Source organism: Heptranchias perlo, chromosome 9 (genome assembly GCF_035084215.1).
Source record: "Heptranchias perlo isolate sHepPer1 chromosome 9, sHepPer1.hap1, whole genome shotgun sequence".
Classification (NCBI taxonomy): domain Eukaryota; kingdom Metazoa; phylum Chordata; class Chondrichthyes; order Hexanchiformes; family Hexanchidae; genus Heptranchias; species Heptranchias perlo.
Genome location: NC_090333.1, coordinates 3,753,832 through 3,780,178, shown reverse-complemented (window position 1 = coordinate 3,780,178; position 26,347 = coordinate 3,753,832). Strand labels below are relative to the sequence as shown.

The 26,347-nt window shown below is 46.5% G+C and overlaps 1 protein-coding gene across 1 annotated transcript in view; it reads left to right on the top strand.

Moving 5' to 3' along the window:
• lpar3 (lysophosphatidic acid receptor 3) overlaps positions 1–25,040 on the top strand; it is a 73,361-nt gene extending 48,321 nt beyond the window's left edge. The window contains exon 3 of the mRNA XM_067989802.1: positions 19,486–25,040. Within this exon, the coding sequence (XP_067845903.1) occupies positions 19,486–19,802 (317 nt within the window). The 3' untranslated portion in view covers positions 19,803–25,040. The remainder of the gene's footprint in view (positions 1–19,485) is intronic.
• Positions 25,041–26,347: the final 1,307 nt, after the last annotated feature.

Here is a 26,347-nt window from a genome sequence, read left to right as displayed (position 1 = left end):
ACCTGGGCAAGAAATCGGACTGCAACAACAACAACTTGCATTTATATAGCACCTTTTTAATGTAGTAAAACGTCCCAAAGCGCTTCAGAGGAGCGATTGTCAAACAAAATTACGACAAGAGCTTGGTCAAAGAGTTAGGTTTTAAGGAGGAAAGAGAGGTGAAGAGGTTTCGGGAGGGAATTCCTGCTGTTTGTGGGATCTTGCTGTGCGCAAATTGGCTGCCGCGTTTCCTGCATTACGACCGTGACTACACTTAAAAAAAAAAGTACTTGATTGGCTGTAAACGTTTTGGGACGTCCTGAGGTTGTGAAAGGCGCTATATAAATGCAAGTTCTTTCTTTCTAGTGTCAAATTGCTGCTACGGCCGAGATCAGCTGACTCGGTACAGATCGGGAATACGAACTTGGAACCTTGTAGTCTGTCAGAGAGAGAGAGAGTCAGAGACGCACACAGATTGTCTCGCCTCATTTCATTTGTTCTTCCAAATAATAACAAACAAGTTGAATTTTGGAAGTTCGAATTATTATCTGTGTATGGTGAATAAAGCTCGTAATTAGAATATTCACATTTTCTTATTGGTGTGTGTGTTTGAGAGAGAGAGAGAAAGACAGACACCAAGATACGCGGTCAGGAATGAATCTCAAAACACCAAATTCAATGTTTGGCGATCCCTTAGAAAGTCACAAACCAGTGCTGTCATAGGCGTGACCCTCCCCTCGTTGCTGACAGACACCAGGAATCCACCAGTGAGTCAAACCTCACACTCCTGCCCTGTTCTGCAAAAGCCGCAGGTTTCCTCTCCCTCCCTCCTCTTTCCCCCCCCCCCCCCCCAGTGATGACAGACCAAAGGACCTCCCCCCTCCCGTCCCCCTCACAATGCTGCCAAACTCCAGCAACCCCGTAGCTACCAAAGCACAGGGGCTGCCCCAAGTGCTGGTAACCTTTATTCCCCCACCCATTACTGCTACACACCAGCTATTTACTTCCAATTGGTGCATCTAGCTGGATATTTTGCTGTGTGCTGTCAGCTTTCAAAATGGTAAAGGATAAAAATTAAGTATTTAGTTAAAGAATTAAGGCCATTCATTTACGTTAATGGGCAGCTATGAAATTCAATCCCCAAAACACCAGTAAACCCCACAATGCAATTTAATAATAATGTCCGTTGACTTATTCGGTCACCGTAAATCAGTGACACAGATATTATCCCCGACACGACATAAACACCCTTATTTTTACAAAACACTGAATCTGCTCACTCACCGTGAGCAATGCCATGGGACATCCACTAGTGTATTAAGAATCTTGTGCATATGTGCACTTCCTGTCGTCACGCTTTTATGTCAACATTTAACATTGAAACCCCCTATGTAAACAGTTGCCTGTAACGGTGCAGTTGCAGGCTCTGGGCTGAGGTGGTGCTGAGGAGCAATATTTCAAAGTCTCTCTCCTAACTCCAACAAAGCCTTGTATGCTTTTTAAAAAAAAAACTTGCGTTCGTCAACTTAACGGGCCACACCACGGAAAATTGACTTGTCCACACGAAATATTTGTTTGTGTGCCGTTTGAGGCAGTCGCTTTTAATCGGGGTAACAGCTGCCTCAAAGTACCACTCAACGGTCTTGTACATGAAGGGCACTACCAGAGGAATTTAATCCCCTTGATGTCACACACAATATTTGTCCTCTTTTATCGGAAGCGATGAGTCTGACAGCAGAATAAATGTTTAGAGGACGCATTGTAAACAATTTTACAACACCAAGTTATAGTCCAGCAATTTTATTTTAAATTCACAAGCTTTCGGAGATTTTCTCCTTCCTCAGGCAAATGTTTCAAGATCTCCTTGAAGCCTACGCATTTATACATATTGAACAATAATAAATGGTGTTTACAGACTGCCCCTGCAACTGCCCGTTGCCAAGGCAATCACCGTGTTCAGACAGAGAGGTGTTACCTGCAGAACCTCCGAATACACATTCAATAAAAAAACAAACAGGGAAAAAAAAACAGAGAAAAAAAAACCCAGAGAGAGGCAGAAACATCCGGAAGGCAGAGAGAGCCAGCAAATGACCCATTATATTAAAAACAGATAACATTTGTTCGCTGGTGGGGTAACGTGTAGCGTGACATGAACCCAAGATCCCGGTTGAGGCCGTCCTCATGGGTGCGGAACTTGGCTATCAATTTCTGCTCGACGATTTTGCGTTGTCGTGTGTCTCGAAGGCCGCCTTGGAGTACGCTTACCCGAAGGTCGGTGGATGAATGTCCATGACTGCTGAAGTGTTCCCCGACTGGGAGGGAACCCTCCTGTTTGGCGATTGTTGCGCGGTGTCCGTTCATCCGTTGTCGCAGCGTCTGCATGGTCTCGCCAATGTACCATGCTCTGGGGCATCCTTTCCTGCAACGTATGAGGTAGACAACGTTGGCTGAGTCACAGGAGTATGAACCATGCACCTGGTGGGTGGTGTCATCTCGTGTGATGGTGGTATCTGTGTCGATGATCTGGCATGTCTTGCAGAGGTTACCGTGGCAGGGTTGTGTGGCGTCGTGGACGCTGTTCTCTTGAAAGCTAGGTAGTTTGCTGCGAACGATGGTCTGTTTGAGGTTGGGTGGCTGTTTAAAGGCGAGTAGTGGAGGTGTGGGGATGGCCATAGCGAGGTGTTTGTCCTCATTGATGACATGTTGAAGGCTGCGGAGAACATGGCGTAGTTTCTCCGCTCCGGGGAAGTACTGGACGACAAAGGGTACTCTGTTGGTTGCGTCCCGTGTTAGTCTCCTGAGGAGGTCTATGCGATTTTTTGCTGTGGCCCGTCGGAACTGTCGATCGATGAGTCGAGCGTCATATCCCGTTCTTACTAGGGCGTCTTTCAGCGTCTGTAGGTGTCCATCGCGTTCCTCCTCGTCTGAGCAGACCCTGTGTATTCGCAGGGCCTGTCCATAGGGGATGGCCTCTTTGACGTGGTTAGGGTGGAAGCTGGAAAAGTGGAGCATCGTGAGGTTGTCCGTGGGCTTGCGGTAGAGTGAGGTGCTGAGGTGCCCGTCTTTGATGGAGATTCGTGTGTCCAAGAAAGAAACTGATTCTGAGGAGTAGTCCATGGTGAGCTTGATGGTGGGATGGAACTTGTTGATGTTATCGTGTAGTCTCTTTAGTGATTCCTTGCCGTGGGTCCATAGAAAGAAAATGTCGTCGATGTATCTGGTGTATAGTGTTGGTTGGAGGTCTTGTGCAGTGAAGAAGTCCTGCTCGAACTTGTGCATGAAAATGTTGGCGTATTGGGGTGCGAATTTGGTCCCCATGGCTGTTCCGTGTGTTTGGGTAAAGAACTGGTTATCGAAGGTGAAGACATTGTGATCCAGGATGAAGCGGATGAGTTGTAGGATGGCTTCCGGAGATTGGCTGTTGTTGGTGTTGAGTATTGATGCTGTCGCAGCGATGCCGTCATCGTGGGGGATACTGGTGTATAGTGCCGAGACGTCCATCGTGGTGAGAAGTGTTCCTGGTTCAACTGGTCCGTGGGTACTGAGTTTTTGTAGGAAGTCTGTAGTGTCACGACAGAAGCTGGGGGTTCCCTGTACGATGGGTTTCAGGATGCCCTCGATGTATCCAGAGAGGTTCTCACACAGGGTTCCGTTGCCTGATACGATGGGACGTCCGGGTGTGTTGGCTTTGTGTATCTTTGGGAGGCAGTAGAAGTCTCCCACGCGGGGATTACGTGGGATGAGAATGCGTAGAATACTCCTCAGAATCAGTTTCTTTCTTGGACACACGAATCTCCATCAAAGACGGGCACCTCAGCACCTCACTCTACCGCAAGCCCACGGACAACCTCACGATGCTCCACTTTTCCAGCTTCCACCCTAACCACGTCAAAGAGGCCATCCCCTATGGACAGGCCCTGCGAATACACAGGGTCTGCTCAGACGAGGAGGAACGCGATGGACACCTACAGACGCTGAAAGACGCCCTAGTAAGAACGGGATATGACGCTCGACTCATCGATCGACAGTTCCGACGGGCCACAGCAAAAAATCGCATAGACCTCCTCAGGAGACTAACACGGGACGCAACCAACAGAGTACCCTTTGTCGTCCAGTACTTCCCCGGAGCGGAGAAACTACGCCATGTTCTCCGCAGCCTTCAACATGTCATCAATGAGGACAAACACCTCGCTATGGCCATCCCCACACCTCCACTACTCGCCTTTAAACAGCCACCCAACCTCAAACAGACCATCGTTCGCAGCAAACTACCTAGCTTTCAAGAGAACAGCGTCCACGACGCCACACAACCCTGCCACGGTAACCTCTGCAAGACATGCCAGATCATCGACACAGATACCACCATCACACGAGATGACACCACCCACCAGGTGCATGGTTCATACTCCTGTGACTCAGCCAACGTTGTCTACCTCATACGTTGCAGGAAAGGATGCCCCAGAGCATGGTACATTGGCGAGACCATGCAGACGCTGCGACAACGGATGAACGGACACCGCGCAACAATCGCCAAACAGGAGGGTTCCCTCCCAGTCGGGGAACACTTCAGCAGTCATGGACATTCATCCACCGACCTTCGGGTAAGCGTACTCCAAGGCGGCCTTCGAGACACACGACAACGCAAAATCGTCGAGCAGAAATTGATAGCCAAGTTCCGCACCCATGAGGACGGCCTCAACCGGGATCTTGGGTTCATGTCACGCTACACGTTACCCCACCAGCGAACAAATGTTATCTGTTTTTAATATAATGGGTCATTTGCTGGCTCTCTCTGCCTTCCGGATGTTTCTGCCTCTCTCTGTGTTTTTTTTTCTCTGTTTTTTTTTCCCTGTTTGTTTTTTTATTGAATGTGTATTCGGAGGTTCTGCAGGTAACACCTCTCTGTCTGAACACGGTGATTGCCTTGGCAACGGGCAGTTGCAGGGGCAGTCTGTAAACACCATTTATTATTGTTCAATATGTATAAATGCGTAGGCTTCAAGGAGATCTTGAAACATTTGCCTGAGGAAGGAGAAAATCTCCGAAAGCTTGTGAATTTAAAATAAAATTGCTGGACTATAACTTGGTGTTGTAAAATTGTTTACAATTGTCAACCCCAGTCCATCACCGGCATCTCCACATCATAGAGGACGCAGGCATTCCCTTTCTATAAAATATATACCTCAATAATCAGAGTCACCCGACAGCACCTCCGATAATGCAGCGCTGGCCTTGGTGCTGCACTGGATCACGTGCTCAAGTCTCTGGAGTGGGAAGAAAACAGGGGAGGAGAAAAGTTTGCAGAAAATATGATGACGTGCGAGAGTATTTAACAGGGACGATGATGTTTTGGGTTAATTTAGGCCATTACGCGACGTACTGAAATGACATCAGCATGAAGACAGTGAGGAGGTTGTGGTGTTGTCTCTGTAGGATAGCATCTGATGTATTGCAAAGTATAATAAGGGCAGTTAGGCAGCAAAATTAGAGGGTTAGTGGGACCATAGAAACCCCTGTATATATTATATGTTTGTTTTTAGTTCCATTGGTCTGTTTAGAGATCTATAAAAAAAATTGCATGCTGCAACTCCAGCGATACCACCCACAGAGTACGGCTGATTGATGGTAATTGTTTACTGGCACTAGTGTGAGTGCAGAACTCAAAGCACGTACAGCCCTTACTGTCCAACACTGTCTCTTCTTATCGTGTCCCCGTACAGTGCTGGTGATAGGCCTTCCAATAAGATTGTAATGTTTCCGAACTATATAGTTCCAGAGTCACTAAAAGGAAAGAGAGACTTGTACTTATACACTGCGTCTCTCAGAAACATCATTTAAAAAGCTTCACTGATTTGAAATCAGTTTGAAGTGTGCATTATAGTGAGATGTTCAATTTGCAACATTGAATAAAATGTGTAATTTTTTTTCCAAAGTTAATTCCGATCAAATTCTGATATTTTGCTTTTGAATTATTTCAGAAATTTACAATGACGGACTAATTTACATCGGGTTACATAAGGACAGAAAGAGGCCATTTGGCCCAACTGGTCCATGCTGGTGTTTATGCTCCACAAGAGCCTCCTCCCACTCCTCTTCATCTCACCCTATCAGCATATCCTTCTATACCTTGCTCCCTCATGTGTTTATCTAGTTTTCCCCTTAAATGCATCTATACTATTCGCCTCAACCACTCCTTGTGGTAGTGAGTTCCACATTCTCACCACTCTCTGGGTAAAGAAGTTTCTCCTGAATTCCCTATTGGATATTTTGGCAATTATCTTATATTTATGGCCTCTAGTTTTGAACTCCCCCACAAGTGGAAACATCTTCTCTACGGTCTACCCTATCAAACCCCTTCATAATCTTAAAGACCTCCATCAGGTCTCCCCTCAGCCTCCTCTTTTCCAGAGAAAAGAGCCCCAGCCTGTTCAATCTTTCCTGGTAGGTATAACCTCTCAGTTCTGCTATCATCCTAGTAAATGTTTTTTGCACCTTCTCCAGTGCTTCTACATCCTTTTTATAATATGGGACCTGAATTGTGCACCGTACTCCAAATGTGGTCTAACCAAAGTTCGATACAAGTTTAACGTAACTTCTCTGCTTTTCAATTCTATCTCTCTATAATTGAACCTCAGTGCTTGGTTTGCTCTTTTTTTTATGCCTTATTAACCTGCGTCATTACTTTTAGTGATTTGTGTGTCTGTACCCCCAGATCCCTCTGCTCCCCTACCCCATTTAGACTCTTATTTTCCAAGCAGTGTGTGGCCTCCTTATTATTCCTATCAAAATGTAATACCTCACAATTAGCTATATTGAAATTAATTTGCCAATTACACGTTCATTCTGCAAATTTATTAACATCTTCCTGTATTTTGATGCACTCTTTCTCAGTACTTACTATAACCCCCAATTTGCTGTCGTATTTAATTTTCATTGTTTCACGACTTGAACACATTTGGCTTCTGTGTATTCTCATCCTTGTTTTCAAATCCCTCCATGGCCTCGCCCCTCCCTATCTCTGTAACCACCTCCAGCCCTACAACCCTCCGAGATCTCTGCGCTCCTCCAATTCTGGCCTCTTGTGCATCCCCGATTTCCATCGCTCCACCATTGGCGGCCGTGCCTTCAGCTGCCTAGGCCCTAAGCTCTGGAATTCCCTCCCTGAACCTCTCCGCCTCTCTCTCCTCCTTTTAGACGCTCCTTAAAACCTGCCTCTTTGACCAAGCTTTTGGTCACCTGTCCTAATATCTCCTTATGTGGCTCGGTGTCAAATTTTGTTTGATAATCGCTCCTGTGAAGCGCCTTGGGACGTTTTATTATGTTTAAAGATGCTATATAAATACAAGTTGTGGTATCTCAATGTGTGACGTGCTCAGAATGGGAGAGAGCAAATTGCTACAGTCACATACGCTCCACTCGTTCACCCTGAATAAAGCTGGCAGTCCTGCTCCAGCACCACCCCCCTGTACCCCACTCCTCCGTGAAATACTGGCCCTGTGCATCGTAAGATGCGCTTACACCACAGCTTTAGTGTTGCAGCAAGATGGTTTTGGCTGTGGGCCGATGTGCGGTTATAAATCCGGAGTTTGGGCCTGGCCTGACTCGAGGGAGTCCCACTCCACTTCACTCCAGTCATGGCCAAGTCCTGACTCCGGATTAACACTGTGACCGTGGCATCCACGTGAAGCGAAACCGTTTCACACCAACACTGTATTCGTGCGAACGCGCCATTAGCTTTAACGATTGAAGCATGAAACAACAGAACATCGATGGGTGACGTGTAAAAATGGATGGGTTTTAAATTCATTTCCAAATCCTCACATGCATTCGCTGATTACTTGTCTTTACAAAGTTATTCTTGGCGCTACATAATTTAAACAGTGCTTTGAGGTACTCTGCTGTGAGGCAATGCGTGCTGTTCTATATTTTGGCGGCTTTTCCAACTAGAGAGTAGAGAGTTCATGTACGATGTCTGGGGCTACCTACTCACTCAAATACATGAAAATCGTTCCCATCAGCTTTGACACTTGATGCGAGTTTTATCACTGCCTTTGCTACTGTATGCTGACAACCACCTCAAGCTCCTTCTGCTGTAGCTCAGTGTCACTGCTTCCGAATCCCCTCAGGTTTATATTACGAGGACAGATTGAATTGACTGGGCTTGTATTCCCTCGAATGCAGAAGATTAAGGGGTGATCTAATTGAGACGATCAAAGGATTTGATAGGGTCGATAGAGAGAAACTATTTCCGCTGGTGGGGGGAGTCCAGAACAAGGGGGCATAATCTTAAAATTAGAGCTCAGCTGTTCAGGGGTGATGTCAGGAAGCATTTCTTTACACAAAGGGGAGTGGAAATCTGGCACTCCCTCCCCCCACCCCCTCCACCTGGCTGGGGGTCAATTGAAAATTTCAAAACTGAGATTGATAGATTTTTGTTGGGTAAGGGGATTAAGGGTTATGGAACCAAGGCGAGTAGGTGGAGCTAAGATACAGATCAGCCATGATCTAATTGAATGGTGGAACAGGCTTGAGGGGCTGAATGGCCTACTCCTGTTCCTATGTTCCTCTGCCCTTGCTCCTTCCCACTGTGCCTCCTGTCTCGTCACCTCTGCTCCTCAAGTCTCCTGCTCACTCTCGGTATTCTGTCATTGCTGTGTCCTGTGCCGAAAACCTCTTTCTGATAGTGACAAACGCAGCGACAACGACAGTTTGCAGTTATTTGAGGGGGGGGGGGGGGGAGAGGAGGGGGGATGGGGAAGAGACCCTGAGCAGCAGATGGAAGAAGAGTTAGGGGAGGTGACCAAAGGCTTGGCTGAAGAGAAAGATCATGAGAAGATTTTTGAAGGTAGGAGAGCTATAACAAGACAAAGGGCCTCTGGAAGATGATTGTGTAATAACAAAGGTGTCTTGACTGAAGGTAAAACGTCCCTGTTCAGCAATATCCACCTACCCGAAATCACACTGCAGTCTGTTTATTGTTCCTCCTTATCAGAACATATTGCAATGGTAGCAGGGGTACGGTAGCATAGTGGTTATGTTACTGGACTAGTTAATCCAGAGATCTAGACTAATAATCTAGGGTCATGAGTTCAAGTCCTGCCATAGCAGAATTAAATAAAATCTGGAATTTAAAAAACTAGTATCAGTAATGGTAATTACCGGATTGTTGTAAAAACCCATCTGGTTCATTAATGTCCTTTAGGGAAGGAAACCTGCCGTCCTTACCCGGTCTGGCCTATATGTGACTCCAGACCCACAGCAATGTGGTTGATTCTTAATCACCCCCTGAAATGGCCTAGCAAACCACTCAGTTGTAAAATCTCGCTGCAAAAAGTCATAATAAAAATAAAACCGGACACGACAAAGGCAAACCAAGCCCAGTCAACCCTGCAAAGTCCTCCTCACTAACATCTGGGGACTTGTGCCAAAATTGGGAGAGCTGTCCCATAGACTAGTCAAGCAACAGCCTGACATAGCCATACTCACAGAATCATATCTTTCAGCCAACGTCCCAGACTCTTCCATCACCATCCCTGGGTATGTCCTGTCCCACCGGCAGGACAGACCCACCAGAGGTGGCGGTACAGTGATATACAGTCAGGAGGGAGTGGCCCTGGGAGTCCTCAACATTGACTCTGGATCTCATGGCATCAGGTCAAAGATGGGCAAGGAAACCTCCTGCTGATTACCACCTACCGTTCTCCCTCAGCTGATGAATCAGTCCTCCTCCATGTTGAACACAACTTGGAGGAAGCACTGAGGATACCAAGGGCACAGAATGTACTCTGGTTGGGGGACTTCAATGTCCATCACCAAGAGTGGCTCGGTAGCACCGCTGCTGGCCGAGTCCTGAAGGACATAGCCGCCAGACTGGGCCTGCGGCAGGTGGTGAGCGAACCAACACGAGGGAAAAACTTACTTGACCTCATCCTCACCAATCTACCTGTCACAGCTACATCTGCCCATGACAGTATTGGTAGGAGTGACCACCGCACAGCTCCTCGTGGAGATGAAGTGACGTCTTGGCACTGAGCACACCATCCAACGTGTTGTGTGGCACTATTACCGTGCTAAATCTAGTAGCTCAAAACTGGGCATCCATGAGACACTGTGGGCCATCAGCAGCAGCAGAATTGCATTCCAGCACAATCTATAACCTCATGGCCCGGCATATTCCTCACTCTACCATTACCAACAAGCCAGGGATCAACCCTGGTTCAATGAGGAGTGTAGAAGAGCATGCCAGGAGCAGCACCAGGCATACCTAAAAATGAGGTGCCAACCTGGTGAAGCTACAACTCAGGACAAACGCATGCTAAACAGCGGAAGCAACATGCTACAGACAAAGCTAAGTGATTCCACAACCAATGGATCAGATCAAAGCTCTGCAGTCCTGCCACATATGGTGGTGGACAATTAAACAACTAACAGGAGGAGGAGGCTCTGTAAACATCCCCATCCTCAATGATGGCAGAGTCCAGCACGTGAGTGCAAAAGACAAGGCTGAAGCGTTTGCAACCATCTTCAGCCAGAAGTGCCGAGTGGATGATCCATCTCAGCCTCCTCCCGATATCCCCACCATCACAGAAGCCAGTCTTCTGCCAATTCGATTCACTCCACATGATATCATGAAATGGCTGAGTACACTGGATACAGCAAAGGCTATGGGCCCTGACAACATCCCGGCTGTGGTACTGAAGACTTGTGCTCCAGAACTATCCGTGACTCTAGCCAGACTGTTCCAGTACAGCTACAACACTGGCATCTACCCGACAATGTGGAAAATTGCCCAGGTATGTCCTGTCCACTAAAAGCAGAACAAATCTAATCCGGCCAATCACCGCCCCATCAGTCTACTCTCAATCATCAGCAAAGTGATGGAAGGTGTCGTTGACAGTGCTATCAAGTGGCATTTACTCACCAATAACCTGCTCACCGATGCTCAGTTTGGGTTCCGCCAGGACCACTCGGCTCCAGACCTCATTACAGCCTTGGTCCAAACATGGACAGAAGAGCTGAAATCCAGAAGTGAGGTGAGAGTGACTGCCCTTGACATCAAGGCAGCATTTGACCGAGTGTGGCACCAAGGAGCCCTAGTAAAATTGAAGTCAATGGGAATCAGGGGGAAATCTCTCCAGTGGCTGGAGTCATACCTAGCACAAAGAAAGATGGTAGTGGTTGTTGGAGGCCAATCATCTCAGCCCCAGGACATTGCTGCAGGAGTTCCTCAGGGCAGTGTCCTAGGCCCAACCATCTTCAGCTGCTTCATCAATGACCTTCCCTCCATCATAAGGTCAGAAATGGGGATGTTCGCTGATGATTGCACAGTGTTCAGTTCCATTCGCAACCCCTCAGATAATGAAGCAGTCCGTGCCCGCATGCAGCAAGACCTGGACAACATCCAGTTTGGGCTGATAAGTGGCAAGTAACATTTGCGCCAGACAAGTGCTAGGCAATGACCATCTCCAACAAAAGAGAGTCTACCCACCTCTCCTTGACATTCAATGGCATTACCATCGCCGAATCCTTCACCGCCAACATCCTGGGGATCACCATTGACCAGAAACTTAACTGGACCAGCCACATAAATACTGTGGCTACAAGAGCAGGGTATTCTGCGGCAAGTGACTCACCTCCTGGATCCCCAAAGCCTTTCCACCATCTACAAGGCACAAGTCAGGAGTGTGATGGAATACCCTCCACTTGCCTGGATGAGCGCAGCTCCAACAACACTCAAGAAGCTCGACACCATCCAGGACAAAGCAGCCTGCTTGTTTGGCACCCCGTCCACCACCCTAAACACTCACTCCCTTCACCACCGGCGCACTGTGGCTGCAGTGTGTACCATCCACAGGATGCACTGCAGCAACTTGCCAAGGCTTCTTCGACAGCACCTCCCAAACCCGCGACCTCTACCACCTAGTAGGACAAGAGCAGCAGGCACATGGGAATAACACCACCTGCACGTTCCCCTCCAAGTCACACACCATCCCGATTTGGAAATATATCGCCGTTCCTTCATCGTCGCTGGGTCAAAATCCTGGAACTCCCTTCCTAACAGCACTGTGGGAGAACCTTCACCACACGGACTGCAGCGGTTCAAGAAGGCGGCTCACCACCACCTTCTCAAGGGCAATTAGGGATGGGCAATAAATGCTGGCCTTGCCAGCGATGCCCACATCCCGTGAACGAATAATTTTTAAAAATCACTTTACGTTGCAGCTTTGAGAACTCAATGGACTCGGAACTTACAATCCAGAATCTCTTGATTCCAATTCACGTAAACAATAAGGGGTTTGGTGGTATGTAATAAAATGTTGACAGTTTTATTACCAGAATTGTTTATAATGTTTTTCTGTACAACTTCATAGAATCGAAGAATGATGCAGCACAGAAGGAGGAGGCCATTTGGCCCATCGTGCCTGTGCCGCCTCTTTGAAAAAGCTATCCAATTTGTCCCACTCCCCTGCCCTGTCCCCATAGCCCTGCAAATTTTTCCCCTTCAAGTATTTATCCATTTCCCTTTTGAAAGTTATTATTGAATCTGCTTCCATCACCCTTTCAGGCAGCGCATTCCAGATCATAACTCGCTGTGTTAAAAAAAAATTCTCACCTCACCTCTGGTTCTTTTGCCAATTACCTTAAATCTGTGTCCTCTGGTTACTGACTGTTCTGCCACTGGAAACAGTTTCTCCCTATTCATTCTATCAAAACCATTCATGATTTTGAACACCTCCATCAAATCTCCCCTTAACCTTCTCTGCTCTCAGGAGAACAACCCCAGTTTCTCCAGTCTCTCCACATAACTGAAGTCCCTCATCCCTGGCACCATTCTAGTAAATCTCCTCTGCACCCTCTCTAAGGCCTTGACATCCTTCCTAAAGTGTGGTGCTCAGAATTGAACACAATACTCCAGCTGAGGCCTAACCAGTGTTTTATTAAAGGTTTAGCATAACTTCCTTGCTTTTGTACTCTATGCCTCTATTTATAAAGCCAAGGATCCCATATGCTTTTTTTAACAGCCTTCTCAACTTATCCTGCCACCTTCAAATATTTGTGTACGTACACCCCCAGGTCTCTCTGTTCCTGCACCTCCTTTAAAATTGTATCATCTAGTTTATACTGCTACTCCTTATTCTTCCAATCAAAATGCATCATTTCACACTTCTTGCAGTAAATTTTATCGTTTAACTAACCTGATAGAGTTTTTTGAAGAGGTAACAGAGAGGGTAGATGAGGGCAATGCAGTTGATGTGATGTATATGGACTTTTAAAAGGCGTTTGATAAAGTGCCGCGTGGTAGGCTTATCATCAAATTCGCGGCCCCATGGAATAAAGGGGGCAGTAGCAATGTGGACACAAAATTGGCTAATTGACAGGAAACAGAGTAGTGGTGAAAGGTTGTTTTTCAGTCTGGAGGGAGGTGTACTGTGGTGTTCCCCAGGGGTCGGTGCTGGGACCACTGCTTTTCTTGATATATATTAATGACTTGGACAGGGCACAATTTCAAAATTTGCAGATGACACAAAACTTGGAAGGGTAGTAAACAGTGAGGAGGATAGTGATAGACTTCAAGAGGATATAGACAGGCTGGTGGCATGGGCGAACACGTGGCAGATGAAATTTAACGCAGAAAAATGCGAAATGATACATTTCAGTAGGAAGAACGAGGAGAGGCAATATAAACTAGGGGGCCCAACTCTAAAAGGGGTGGAGGAACAGAGAGATCTGGGGGTATATGAGCACAAATCGTTGAATGTGGCAGGGCAGATTGAGAAAGCGGTTAAAAAAGCATATGGGATCCTGGGTTTTGTAAATAGAGGCATAGAGTACAAAAGCAAGGAAGTCATAACGAACCTTTATAAAACACTGATTTGGCCACAACTGGAGTATTGTGTCCAGTTCTGGGCACCGCACTTTAGGAAAGAATGTGAAGGCCTTAGAGAGGGTGCAGAAAAGATTTACCAGAATGATTCCAGGGATGAGGGACTTTAGTTATGTGGATCGACTGGAGAAGCTGGAGTTGTTCTCTTTGGAACAGAGAAGATTGCGAGGAGATTTGATAGAGGTATTCAAAATCATGAAGGGTCTAGACAGAGTAGATAGAGAGAAACTGTTCCCATTGGCGGAAGGGTCAAGAACCAGAGGACATAGATTTAAGGTGATTGGCAAAAGATGACATGAGGAAAAACGGTTTTACACAGCGAGTGGTTCTGATCTGGAATGCACTGCCCGAGGAGGTGGTGGAGGCAGATTCAATCGTGGCCTTCAAAAGGGAACTGGGTAAATACTTGAAAGTAAATTGCAGAGCTACGGGAAAAGGGCAGGGGAGTGGGACTAGCTGGATTGCTCTTGCATAGAGCCGGCGTGGACTCGATGGGCTGAATGGCCTCCTTCCATAGAAAGAAATAATTTTTTAATATGATTCTATGCCATGGGCTCGATTTTGGCGTCGGGTTTCCGGCGGCTTTCCAGCGGGGGGGCCCAGAAAATCCCGATATCCGGTCACGTGACCGGATCGCGACGAAATCCCAGCCACTTCCGGGTACCGCGCTGACGTGCGGGGCTGCGCGCGCAAGCCCTGCTGGTGGGAATCCCGCAGGCAATTAAAGCCAGCGGGGTTCCACTTGAGAGTACTTACCTTGCTCGTTGTGGTCAGTTAATGAGCTGAATCAGCTGTCAAAAGAGGAAGTGTGGGATTTTAGGTTCAAGGCAGTGAGCTTCACACACTGGGGGAAACAGTCTCCCTCCAACCAGGCGTGTTGCAGCCAGCAGCCTGTGGCAGGTGCCAAGGTGCACTCCATGGGGGAGAGCCCTCACCCACGCAGGAGGCCACCGCGTCACATAGGGCAACCCCTGCCCTCCACCACCCCCCGCCAAGCCAGAGGACAGACCGACACGAAACCGCAGCCCCAGTCGGAGGAACCACCCACCTACCCTGCACAACCCCTCAGACCAACACCTGCCAGATGGGTGGTGTGTGGACACCCTCGGAGGACGAACAGCATGACCAGCCCCAGCAGCCTCGCAGTCCACGCCGTCCGCCGCAGAGACGTGGAGCCCCCCAACACGGTGTTGTTGCACGCCCACCTGCACAGCAGGAGGGAGGGCTACCGCAGAGAGAGACGCATCGCAGAGGGCACTACCCTCGCCACAGGGTCCACAGACCGAGGCGCAGCTCCCCGGACCTCTCCGAGCAGCAGTGCACAGGGAGGCGCAGATTCGCTCGACATGTAGTCGTGGAGATCTGCAGCCTCTTTCATGCCGAGCTGCTCCTGGCTGGCCCCAGCACCAACTGCTTACCTGTCGCTGGCAAAGTCACCACTGCCCTCCACACCTTCTCCTCCGCATCTGTCCAGGGTGCAGCCGGCTACACCGCCGATGTCTCTCAGTCGTCTGCGCGGACGAGCCCTGCAAATACACCTGCACCTACTCTGCAGTAACACGATGGGTGGCATCAGTGGTGGGTCCTCATAGTGATACCCAGGAGCGGGCATTATTGGACACAACGGACAGGATTCGCGGAGACATGGCAGTGGTGGTGTCAATATAATGTGTGCTGTTTGTTGCTCTGAAATTCAATATAGGTAACACCCATGACAAACCCTCAAACACCCTTGTGCACCCCCTTCATGCTCACGACACGTTTGCCTTACGCTGCCTACTGCACATATGTGATGCATGCCCTGTGGCTGCAGCACAGGTGGTGGCAGGTTGAGTGAGGCTGGCCGTGAGGGAGATGCACGAGAGGGTGAGTATTGGATGGAGCAATGAGATTGTATGAGGATTGGGTTGCGTGTTAGTGGCAGGATGAGTACTGGCGAGGTGAGTAGGTGGAGGTAAGATGAGGATGGGGTTTGAGTGGGTATGAAGGGTGATGTGACAGAGTAGTGTTGGCGGTGCCGAAGGAGATGTGGGGTGGGGGCAGTGTTGTGGCAGACGGAGTGTAGGGGAAAGACTTCGTGTTCTCACTGCGGCTGACCGACTGAGGTCATTGCAGCGCCTCCTGCACTGTGTGCAGGTGGGCCATATGTTGGTGGCGCAGGTGACCCCCTCTGCCACCTCGAGCCAGGCCTTCTTGGTGGCAGAGGCAGGCCGCTTCCTCCCGCCCGCCGGGGGGGATATCTGTGTCCTCCCCCTCCTCCTCACCCCATCTGATGATACCTGGGGTGAGGCATCATTAAACTGGGAGCAGCCTTCCCCCTGGGCTGCTCCATGCTGCAATTTGTTCCATTGGTTGCAGCATCTGTCAGTGGAGGACTGCCCCTTTAACTAGAGAGCCTCCAGCTGACAGATCATACTGCGCATGCGCAGCCCGACCGACGCGCAGGCCAGCGCCGTGGACCCCGGAGGAGCAGGTAATTGATTCCTATTAGTGTGTTGCCTGCTACGATCGCGCGGGCAACCCACTAATTTCGCCGAGCGTGTTGACTACGCTCCCGGAGGACCACCCGCTGGGAACCCGCAGGCCTGCTAAATTCGAGCCCCATGTGTCTGCCCATTTAACCAGTCTGTTACTAACCTCCACTTTGTTTACTACATTACCGAGTTCCGTGTCATCTGCAAACTTTGAAATTATATCCTGTATGCCCAAGTCCAGGTCTTTGATATATATCAAAAAGAGCAGTGGTCTTAATACTGACCCCTGGGGAACACTACTGAATACTTCCCTCCCGTCTGAAAAGCAACCGTTCACCACTGCTCTCTGCCTTCTGTCCCCTAGCCAATTTTGTATTCACACTGCCACTGCCACTGCCCCTTTATTCCCATGGTCTTTAATTTTGCTAATAAGCCTATCATGTGGTAATTTATCAAACTCCTTTTGAATGTCCATATATAGAATCAAAGAATCATACAGCACAGAAGGAGGCCATTCGGCCCAGTGCCTGTGCTGACTCTTTGAAAGAGCTGTCCAGTTTAGTCCCACACCCCAACATTTTCCCCATAACCCTGCAAATTAATCCTCTTCCAATTGCCTTTTGAAAGTTCCTATGGAATCTGCTTCCCCCACCCTTTCAGGTAGTGCGTTCCAGATCTTAACAACCCTCTGTGTGAAAAAATTTCTCCTCATTTCCCCTCTCGTTCTTTTCCCAATTATTTTAAATCTATGACCTCCGGTTACTGACCCACTTTCCAGAGGAAATAGTTTCTCCCTATTTGCTTTATCAAAACCTCTCATCATTTTGAACGCCTCTATTAGGTCTCCTCTTAACCTTCTCTGCTGTAAGGAGAACAATTCCAGCTTCTCCAATCTCTCCACGTAACTGAAGTTCTTGATTATATTTTGTATGCATCAACCGCACGACCTTCATCAACCCTCTCTGTTACTTCATCAAAGAACTCAATCAAGTTACATCAACGACTTGCATTTATATAGCACCTTTAACGTAGTAAAACATCCCAAGGCGCTTCACAGGAGCGATTATCAAACAAAATTTGACACCGAGCCATATAAGGAGATATTAGAACAGGTGATCAAAAGCTTGGCCAAAGAGGCAGGTTTTAAGGATCGTTTTAAGGAGGAGAGAGAGGTAGAGACGCGGAGAGGTTTAGGGAGGGAATTCCAGAGCTTAGGACCTAGTCCGCTAAAGGCACGGCTGCCAATGGTGGAGAGATTAAAATCGGGGATGCACAAGAGGCCAGAATTGGAGGAGCACAGAGATCTCGGAGGGTTGTAGGGCTGGAGGAGGTTACAGAGATAGGGAGGGGCGAGGCCATGGAGGGATTTGAAAACAAGGATGAGAATTTTAAAATCGAGGCATTCCCGGATCGGGAGCCAATGTAGGTCAGCGAGCACAGGGGTGATGGGTGAACGGGACTTGGTGCAAATTTGGATACGGGCAGCAAGCAGAGTTTTGGATGAGCTCAAGTCTATGGAGGGTGGAAGATGGGAGGCCACCCAGGAGAGCATTGGAATAGTCGCGTCTAGAGGTAACAAAGGCATGGATGAGGGTTTCAGCAGCAGGTAAGCTGAGGCAGGGGCGGAGACGGGCGATGTTACAGAGGTGGAAGTAGGCGGTCTCGGTAATGGAGCGGAAAAGTGGTCAGAAGCTCATCTCAAGGTCAAATAGGGCGCCAAAGTTCCGAATGGTCTGGTTCAGCCTCAGACGGTGGCCAAGGAGGGATGGAGTCGGTGGCTAGGGAACGGAGTTTGTGGCGGGGACCAAATACAATGGCTTCGGTCTTCCCAATATTTAGTCAAAGATGAACAAACAAACTTGCATTTATGTAGCACCTTTCACAACCTCAGGACATCCGAAAGCGCTTTACAGGCAATAAAGTATTTTTGAAGTGTAGTCACTGTTGTAATGTAGGGAAACGAGGCAGCTAATTTGTGCACAGCAAGATCCCACAAACAGCAATGACTGGATAATCTGTTTTAGTGATGTTGTTTGAGGGATAAATATTGGCCCAATCTTTTACATCCACCGAAGAGGTCAGATGGGGCCTCTGGTTTAGTGTCTCATCTGAGATGACGGCACCTCTAACAATGCAGCACTCCCTCAGTATTGTACTGGAATATCAGCCTGGATTTTGTGCTCAAGTCTCTGGAGTGGGACTTGAACCCACACCTGTCTGACTCACAGGTGTGAGTGCTACCCACTGAGCCATGGCTGACAGCCCTATTTTGCACTTGTTCAATCTGCTATAGCATGAAAAAGAAAAACTTTTAGTGAGGTTTCAATCCAGCTGCTTAGCCTCTGTTTGCCAATGCCAGACTGCCATCTTGCTTGTGCAGCCTGGATCTAACCAGTTGCTTTATTAACACCCTGTCAGTTACTAATTGACAAGGCCTTTAAATTACACGCTCAAACTGATAGGAAACTTAAGGCAAGATTTTCCGCTTGAGTTACTCCCAGTTTTTGCAGCACTGCTTGGGAGGGAGGGATGGAAATTGGACAGAGACCAGTATCATCGGGCTCTGCCTATTTCTGCAGCTCTCCTGACCTTCCAACGCCACTAGTGCCAGACACGCCCATCCCAAATATGAGCGGGCATATTCAGTTCGGGCATTGGTGGCAGAAAAGGGAAGTTGGGATGATGTTGCAGTGAGGGAAATCTGCATTGTAGGAAGTGCCATCCTTCAGGTCGAGATGTTAAACTGAGATCCTGTCTCCCTGTTGATGTTAAAGATCTCGTGACACTCTTCCAGAGAAACATTCCTCTCTCGATCACCAGCACCAAAGAAAATAACAAAACCAGATTAACTGGTGATTCAGCTAACTACTGCTTGTCGAATGTTTTTTTGCTATAGAATAATCACTCCCCCAAAAAAAAAAGAAATTTATTCTCTTAAAGTGGTTTGAGACTTTTTGGGGATGGGTTGTAAATTCAAGTCCTTTTCTCTTTCAGATGCTTGGGGGGGGGTTGGGGTGGAGAGGGGGGGTTTGGGATGGAATTCCACTCTCCTCTCTCTCAAAATGAATTCTGGAGGGAGATATGTGTAAGACGTTGGAGTGAAGTATGATGCGTCCTGCCAATTCTTATGTTCTGTTTCCGTTGCAGGTGCTTTTATTTTGTGTTGGACTCCGGGGCTGGTGTTAGTCCTCCTCGATGGCCTCCACTGTACCAGCTGCGATCTGCTGTTCTTAAAAAAATGGGTCCTTCTGTTGGCTTTGATCAATTCTCTGATGAATCCAATCATTTACTCCTACAAGGACAACGAGATCTGGCAAAGCTTGAAGCAGATGATCTGCTACGGCTTTCGGAACAAGACCGAAATAGACCGGGAAACGTCGAAATCGGCTTCAAACAGGCAGAGCGTCACCTCTGAAAATGGCGACTTGGGCAGGAATCCTAGTCAGCATCAAATCGTACCCTGAGGAACCCAGTGAGATGTAAAATCAATTCACGCCAATGCTTTCAAAGATTGTCACACGAGCTTATAGGTGCTGTGGAGCTTCAGGATTCAATAGGACGTATAGAGTTCCACAAGACGTTCTCTGAGACTGGTGTAATACAATGCTTTTCCAATGGCAGTTGAAATTTGGTATTATACCATTGCTAAGGGTGGGGGAATTGATCATATTGCTGAACAGCAGAAGGGACCTGCTTTGCTTCCACAGAAGTGAGCGCATTTTTTTTTCTTTTTAAGAAGGACTTTTTGTTTTAAGTATTGTGTGGGGCATTTCTCAGCACTTGTGTGTGGTACAAACTGCATACTCCGTCAGTGTGGTGACTCGAAGCACACAGTTGTGACTTTTATCACTTGGATGTCGTGTGGCCAGAAGCACCGTTTGCGAAAAGACTGCAATTTACTTAGCTTTGACCTAGTTACGGCCTACAAAATCTAATGCTTCTCAGATATCCCAAAAACGCACTGAGGCTTCACTTGAAAGTGATCCTGTACATCCTCAGTCTCCCGATGTAAATGAAGTAAAATGTGTGACCCACAGGGCAAGCTCGTGGTTTTGAAATTTTAAACAAAAAGGTAACGTTATCACTGAGAACCACTCCGAAACCTCTTTCTGGGTCAAATCCCTAACAGCACTGTGGGAGAACCTTCACCACACGGACTGCAGCGGTTCAAGAAGAAGGTCCATCACCACCTTCTCAAGGGGCAACTAGGGATGGGCAATAAATGCCGGCCTTGCTAGCGACGCCCACATCCCAAGAGCAAATAACTGAAAAATTGTTCGCTGCCTCTGGCACTCTGTGCAAATTGGTGGTATCTGAGCAATGAATGGGACCACATATAGTGAGTGCAAACAATTATTTGCTGTTCTGCTACGTCAAGTCAATTGCCCAAATGACACAAAAAGCATATAACCTGTTTTATGCCAAACTAACAATTGCAGGCTGTGATTAATTATTTTTAATATTGGATATGGAAATGTGTATGTAATGTAGAATTTTTCTGTTATTCCTTTGTACAAAATCACTTGTTGAATTTTAATCTTTTTGTTCAGGCTGGTATATGAATCCAAAGTGTTTTTAATGTATTTTTTCACCCATTATCGTATGCAAATCTACTTTATTCAACAAAAAAAAACCCACACATTATTCTGTTAACAGAAACAAATGTTTGGAATGGAGCCGTAGAAGTTTACAACGCAGAAGGAGAACATTCGGCCCATTGCATCTTTGGTACAGGAATCCCAAACTAATCCCACCGCCCTGCTGTCTCCCCGTTGCCTTATATCTTCCTCTGCTTCAAATGTATCTTTTTCTCTTTGCCTCAATCAACCACTCCATGTGGCAATGCATTCCAACAACTCTCTGTGTAACCTTTCTCCTCACTTTCTTAGTGAGATTTTTAAATTGATGACCCATCATCACTGAATCCCTAACCAGCCTTTCCCTATTCATTCTTGTCAAAATCCTTCATAATTTTGACAAACCTCTATTAAATCCACACTTAGCCTTCTCTACTTCAGTATCTCGTCTCTCCTCATTCGTGTTTCCCATTCCTGGCACCATCCAGGTGAATCTACGCTGTATGCTCTCTATGGCTTTACTGTCCTTTCTATAATGGGGTGCCCAAAACTGCAGCCAGTCCTCTTGCTGGGGCCTAACCAGATAAATTACACAAACTTACCATGACTTATTTACTCCTCGTTATTGATCCATTGCATGTTTGAAGGCAGACACCCTCGGTTCTTGAATTATACCTTGCAGTTTGCCAATTTATAGATATATCATTCTGAATATTTGTTTTTTAAAAAATGGTTTCATTTCATTTGTGAAATTCAAATCCATGCCTTTTCTAAAATTGTACGTCATTCAGTAGCCAGGAATGTTGCTGTTTCTCCAGCACTACAGGGCAAAGAGGGAATAGGTACAAATGTGGTAATAGGTAAGTTCAGGCCTGGCATCTGGAAACACTTCTTCACACAGAGTGCCCAGTATCTGGAGTCTTGGGGGGCAAAAACTCTCGAGCCATTCAAAGGGGCAGCTGCTGCAATGGATTGGAGTTAAATGCCATGGATTTAATTTTAAAAATTGACGCCCTTCCTTGGAAAGTATAAAATCTAAGAGTAATTGAAATAGCTTTTCATCCTCTTCAAAGAGGATAAAACTCTTGGTCTGGATGAATTGTATCCGCACATATTAAAAGAAGTTAGGGAAGAGATAGCAGAGGCACTATTACACGTATATAAAAATTCATTAGGAAAGGGAATAGTGCCAGAGAACTGTCAGACAACTAATGTGATTACTACATTTAAAAAGCGAGATAGAATTCAGTCCAGGGAACTATAAACCAATTAGCTTAATGTCGGTGGTAGGAAAAATAATGGAATCTTTACTCAAAGATGTAATAGAAAAACATCTAGAAACCAAAAATATAACAGAGTAGTCAGCATGGATTTCAGAAGGGAAGGTCATGCTTGATCAACCTTATTGAATTCTTTGAAGAAGTATCTGAAAGAGTAGACAATGGTAATGCAGTAGATGTAATATATTTGGATTTTCAAAAGGTCTTCGATAAGGTACCGCATTGTAGACTCATAACTAAGGTCAGAGCATGTGGAGTTGGGGACAAGTAGCAGAATGGAGAGCAAGCTAGCTACAAAATAGGAAACAGAGTATGGGTTAAGGACTTTTAGGATTTTAAGGACTATGGATTTTCAAAAGGCATTCGATAAGGTGCCACATAAAAGGTTGTTACACAAGATAAGGGCTCATGGGGTTGGGGGTAATATATTAGCATGGATAGAAGATTGGTTAATGGACAGAAAAAAGGTCATTTGCAAGCTGGCAGGCTGTAACTGGTGGGGTGCCACATGGATTGGTGCTTGGGCCTCAGCTATTTACAATCTATATTAATGACTTGGATGAAGGGATCGGGTGTATTGTATCCAAGTTTGCTGATGATACAAAGCTAGGTGGGAAAGTAAGCTGTGAGGAGGACACAAAGAATCTGCAAAGAGATATAGAGAGGTTAAGTGAGTGGGCAAGAAGGTGGCAGATGGAGTATAATGTGGGGAAATGTGAGGTTATTCACTTTGGTAGGAAGAATAGAAAAACAGAATATTTTTTAAATGGTGAGAAACTGTTAAATATTGGTGTTCAGAGAGACTTGGGTGTCCTCGTACAAGAAACACAAAATTTTAGCATGCAGGTACAGCAAGCAATTAGGAAAGCAAATGGAATGTTGGCCTTTATCGCAAGGGATTGGAGTACAAAAGTAAGGAAATCTTACTACAATTGTACAGGGCTTTGGTGAGACCTCACCTGGAATACTGTGTACAGTTTTGGTCTTCTTATCTAATGAAGGATATACTTACCTTAGAGGCGGGGCAGCGAAAGTTCATTAGATTAATTCCTGGGATGAGAGGGTTGTCCTATGAGAAGTTGAGTAGAATGGGCCTATACTCTCTGGAGTTTAGAAGAATGAGAGGTGATCTCATTGAAACATATAAGATTCTGAGTATGCTGTAGATGTTGTTGATGCAGGGAGGTTGTTTCCCCTGACTAGAGAGTCTAGAACTAGAGGGCATAGTCGCAGGATAAGGGGTCGGCCATTCAAGACTGAGATGAGGAAGAATTTCTTCACTCAGAGGGTTGTGAATCTTTGGAATTCTCTACCCGAGAGGGCTGTGGATGCTGAGTCATTGAATATATTCAAGGCTGAGAGACACAGATTTCTGAACACCAAGGGAATCAAGGGATATGGGGATCGGGCGGGAAAGTGGAGTTAAGGTTGAAGATCAGCCATGATCTGATTGAATGGCAGAGCAGGCTCGAGGGCCCATGTGGCCTACTGCTGCTCCTATGTAGATGGAAACATAAAATTACAAAGCAATATTGATAGATTAGGTGAATGGGCAAAACTGTAGCAAATGGAATTCAATGTAGACAAATGTGAGGTCATCCACTTTGGATCAAAAAAAGATAGAACAGGGTACTTTCTAAATGGTAAAAAGTTAAAAACAGTGGATGTGCAAAGGGACTGAGGGGTCCAGGTACATAGATCATTGAAGTGTCTTGAACAGGTGCAGAAAATAATCAATAAGACTAATGGAATGCTGGCCTTTATATCTAGAGGACTGGAGTACAATGGGGCAGAAGTTATGCTGCAGCTGTACAAAACCCTGGTTAGACCGCACCTGGAGTACTGTGAGCAGTTCTGGGCACCGCACCTTCGGAAGGACATATTGGCCTTGGAGGGAGTGCAGCGTAGGTTTACTAGAATGATACCCGGACTTCAAGGGTTAAGTTACGAGGAGAGATTACACAAATTGGGGTTGTATTCTCTAGAGTTTAGAAGGTTAAGGGGTGATCTGATCGAAGTTTATAAGATATTAAGGGGAACAGATAGGGTGGATAGAGAGAAACTATTTCTGCTGGTTGGGGATTTTAGGGGTAGGGGGCACAGTCTAAAAATTAGAGCCAGACCTTTCAGGAGTGAGATTAGAAAACATTTCTACACACCAAGGGTGGTAGAAGTTTGGAACTCTCTTCCGCAAACGGCAATTGATACTAGCTCAATTGCTAAATTTAAATCTGAGATAGATAGCTTTTTGGCAACCAAAGGTATTAAGGGATACGGGCCAAAGGCAGGTATATGGAGTTAGATCACAGATCAGCCATGATCTTATCAAATGGTGGAACAGGCACGAGGGGCTGATGGCCTACTCCTGTTCCTATGTTCCTATTTCTTATGTTCTTATATTAAGGGTAGCTACTCAGACTGGCAAAAGGTGGGAAGTGGTGTTCCACAGGGATCATTGTTGGGACCACTGTTGTTCACAATTTACATTAATGATTTGGACTTTGGAATCGGAAGTACAAATTCAAAATTTGCGGACGGCACCAAATGGCCTGGTTTCTGTGCTGTAAATTCTATGTAAATTGCTGGTGTTGGTGGACAGATGTGCTCACTGGAGGTGTGACTGGGAATCGGGCTGGTTCCAGATCAACAGGCATTAAGTGTTTTATACTTTGCGCTGCACTGCAACTTTCATTGGTGGTTGCCCGTGGGCTTTTGCACTGGTCACTTTCAGTGGCCTTTTCTATTGTACATACACCGCACAGCAGAAAGCTTCATGGAGTGAGGTTTGCTTCTGTAAAAGATCTTTGTAGAGTGCCAATAAAGGTGTCAAGCCATTAAATTTCAATTAATGTCTTTTTATTTTACTCGGCGCTAACACTTTTATGCCTCATTCGCCAATAGTCCTCAAAGCCCGATTGACCAGTTCAGAGTAATTGATTTGTTTTCTCGGTGGAGGTGGGGGGAAATCTAACTCAGACAAACTGGCCTCGCACACGCGCGTGGCTCTGTGTTCCTGACATCAAGGACCAAAGCTAGTGGTGGGAATTCTTAATGCACCAGAATTAAGTGTTAATCGTCTTACAATGGGGGATCTGAGCTTCTCCCAATAGCCTAGTGGATCTCCCCAGTAGAACACGAAACCACGCAGACCAGAAGATTTCAAGTTCGATTCCCGATCTGTGCCGAGTTAGCTATAGCAGAAATTTGACACTAAAAAGAAAGGACTTGCATTTATATAGCACCTTTTCACAACCTCAGGATGTCCCAAAGCGCTTTATAGCCAGTGAAGTTCTTTTGAAGTGCAGTCATTGTTGTAATGTAGGAAACACAGCAAGCTCTCACAAACAGCACTATGATAATCAGATAATCTGTTTTTAGGTGTTGGTTGAGGAATAGATATTGGCCAGGACACAGGAGAATTCCCCAGCTCTTCTTCGAATAGGGATCTTTTACGTCCACCTGAGATGGGACCTTGGTTTACGTCTTATCCGAAAAGTGGCTCCCTCCAACAGTGCAGCACTCCCTCAGTAATGTACTGGGAATGTCAGTCTAGATATGTGCTCAAGTCCCTGGAGTGGGACTTGAACCCACAACCTTTCAAGGCTCACAGGCGACACCTAGAGTTAGCCTCGATTTCCCCTTGCGAGGGAAAAGAAATGATGTGGAGATGCCGGTGATGGACTGGGGTTAACAATTGTAAACAATTTTACAACACCAAGATATAGTCCAACGATTTTATTTTTAATCCCACAAGCTTTCGGGGGCTTTCCCCTTCCTCAGGCGGTGTGGAAGTGACAATTTCGAATCCTTCGCATTTTAAGATCACATAACAAAGCCTGGTGATTACTGCCCGTTGCCAAGGCAATCACAGTGAGCAGACAGAAAGGTGTCATCTAAAAGGCCACCGAATATACAACCCCCCAAAAAAAAAGGAAAAAAAGAAAAAAAAAGGGAAAAATAAAGAGAGACAGAACGAAGACAGTCAATGACCCGTTATATTAAAAACAGATAACATTTGTTGGTTGGTGGGGTTACGTGTAGTGTGACATGAACCCAAGATCCCGGTTGAGGCCGTCCTCATGGGTGCGGAACTTGGCTATTAATTTCTGCTCGACGATTTTGCGTTGTCGTGTGTCTCGAAGGCCGCCTTGG